We start from the raw sequence: 1,806 nt of genomic DNA on the forward strand, positions 1-1,806 counted from the left end.
GGAAGGCCATGGAAAAGAAAAGAATTAAAAAGGAATTTGAGGTCATTGTCAGAGGCTGAGTGCTGGGTTACCGTGAAAGGCAGGAACAGCATGAAAGGTCAGCAGTTCAAGGCCACCAGCTGCTCTACTGAAGCCCCAAGGGTCCCCTCTTAAGACCTGTGGCCTCAGAAGCCCAGCAGAGGGGCACCGTGAGTCAGAATCAGCTTGATGTCAGGGGGTTCGGATGGGAACCTTGGGTTCATCTTCCGGCCAAGGCATCTTGTGACCACCCCACTATCTCTATCTGCTTCTGGGCTTCCTGGTAATTGTTCACTCATCGATTTCAACACCCTTCTGGGCGGGCTGGAAAGTCTGCACAGGGCCGCCCGCTTGCACACGGACACACAGCTCCTTCCTGGGCGTTCGGGCCTGCAGGCACCCCGGAGGACTGAGCTCAGGACGCCCAGGGCCGGCGCCACCTCTCTGGAAATGAACTGCAGTGACCACGCTGTGCTCCATGACAACGCCATCGCCAGCGTCATGACGTCCGTGCTGGCCCTGGAGTTCGTGCTTGGGGTGCTGGGCAACGGGCTGGCCCTGTGGATCTTCTGCTTTCACCTCAAGTCCTGGAAGCCCAGCCGCGTCTTCCTGTTCAACCTGGCCGTGGCCGACTTCCTCCTCCTCGTCTGCCTGCCGTTTCTAATCTACAAGTACGTGAGCAGGTGGCAGTGGAAGATAGGGACCCTCACGTGCCACGTGACCCTCTTCATGCTGGCCATGAACCGCCAGGGCAGCATCATCTTCCTCACGGTGGTGGCCGTGGACCGGTACTTCAGGGTGGTGCACCCCCACCACGCCCTCAACAAGATCTCCAGCCGCTCGGCCGCCATCGCCTCGTGCGTCCTGTGGGGCGTCACTATCGGCCTGAGCGCCCCCCTCCTGACCATAAAGCTGACGGCCTGCCCGGGTGGGACGGTGATCTGCAGCCACTTTCTGGCCTGTCCGAGGCCCGTCTGGCACGACGCCCTGTTCCTCGTCCAGTTCTTCCTGCCGCTGGCCATCGTCCTCTTCTGCTCGGCCCGCGTCGTCTGGAGCCTGCGGCGGCGGCGACACATGGACGGGCACGCGAAGATCCGCAGGGCCATCCGCCTGGTCCTGGTGGTGGCCGTCGTCTTCACCACGTGCTTCCTGCCCAGCGTGGCCATGAGGATGGGCATCGTGGTCCTCAGGGAGAGGAACGGGACGGCGAGCTGCAGTGAACACCACGCCCTGATCGCCTCCATGAATCGGGTGTTCCTGCTGACGCTCAGCTTCACCTACATGAACAGCATGCTGGACCCACTCGTCTATTACTTCTCCAGCCCGTCTTTCTCCAACTTCTTCTCCTCCGTCATGAACCGCTGCACCCCCCAGGCCGCTCCCCAGCTGACCGGGGGCTCCTCAAGCCCGCCAGACACCCAGCTGCACCGCCTCTACAGCCCTGCTTTCTCCAACTCCCTCCCCGAGGTCAGCGGCTGCGTCCAGGAGAAGCCACCAGGTGAGCCGTGTGACAGCTAGAGGCCGAGGGTGGAGGCGGAGGACGACAGCAGCCCTGACAGCGGTCCCCAAATCCACGGCCGGCTCCGGGGGCTCCGGGGGCTCTTCCTCAGCCTAACCTGCAACAAACCAGCCTGGCAGGAGTGTCACCAGGAGCCACGGGCACAGGCACTCGGCCTCGCTGCTGCCCAGAGCTGATGGACAGGCTTGGCCCAAGGCCTCCTGGGATGGGCTCATCCCCAGGCGCCCAGCGAGAGACCGGGCAGTGAGCTGACCCACCTGCCTGCAGCC

At 63.0% G+C, this 1,806-nt stretch overlaps 1 protein-coding gene across 1 annotated transcript; it reads left to right on the plus strand.

The window, feature by feature from the left end:
* Positions 1-207: 207 nt before the first annotated feature.
* LOC102866654 (hydroxycarboxylic acid receptor 2-like) lies at positions 208-1,536 on the plus strand. The gene has a single exon (XM_006894702.1). It carries the CDS (start codon positions 208-210, stop codon positions 1,534-1,536), a length of 1,329 nt encoding a protein of 442 aa, XP_006894764.1.
* The last annotated feature ends 270 nt before the right edge of the window (positions 1,537-1,806 follow it).

This window comes from Elephantulus edwardii, unplaced genomic scaffold, assembly GCF_000299155.1.
Source record: "Elephantulus edwardii isolate Elephantulus edwardi_28Jun2011 unplaced genomic scaffold, EleEdw1.0 scaffold00148, whole genome shotgun sequence".
Classification (NCBI taxonomy): domain Eukaryota; kingdom Metazoa; phylum Chordata; class Mammalia; order Macroscelidea; family Macroscelididae; genus Elephantulus; species Elephantulus edwardii.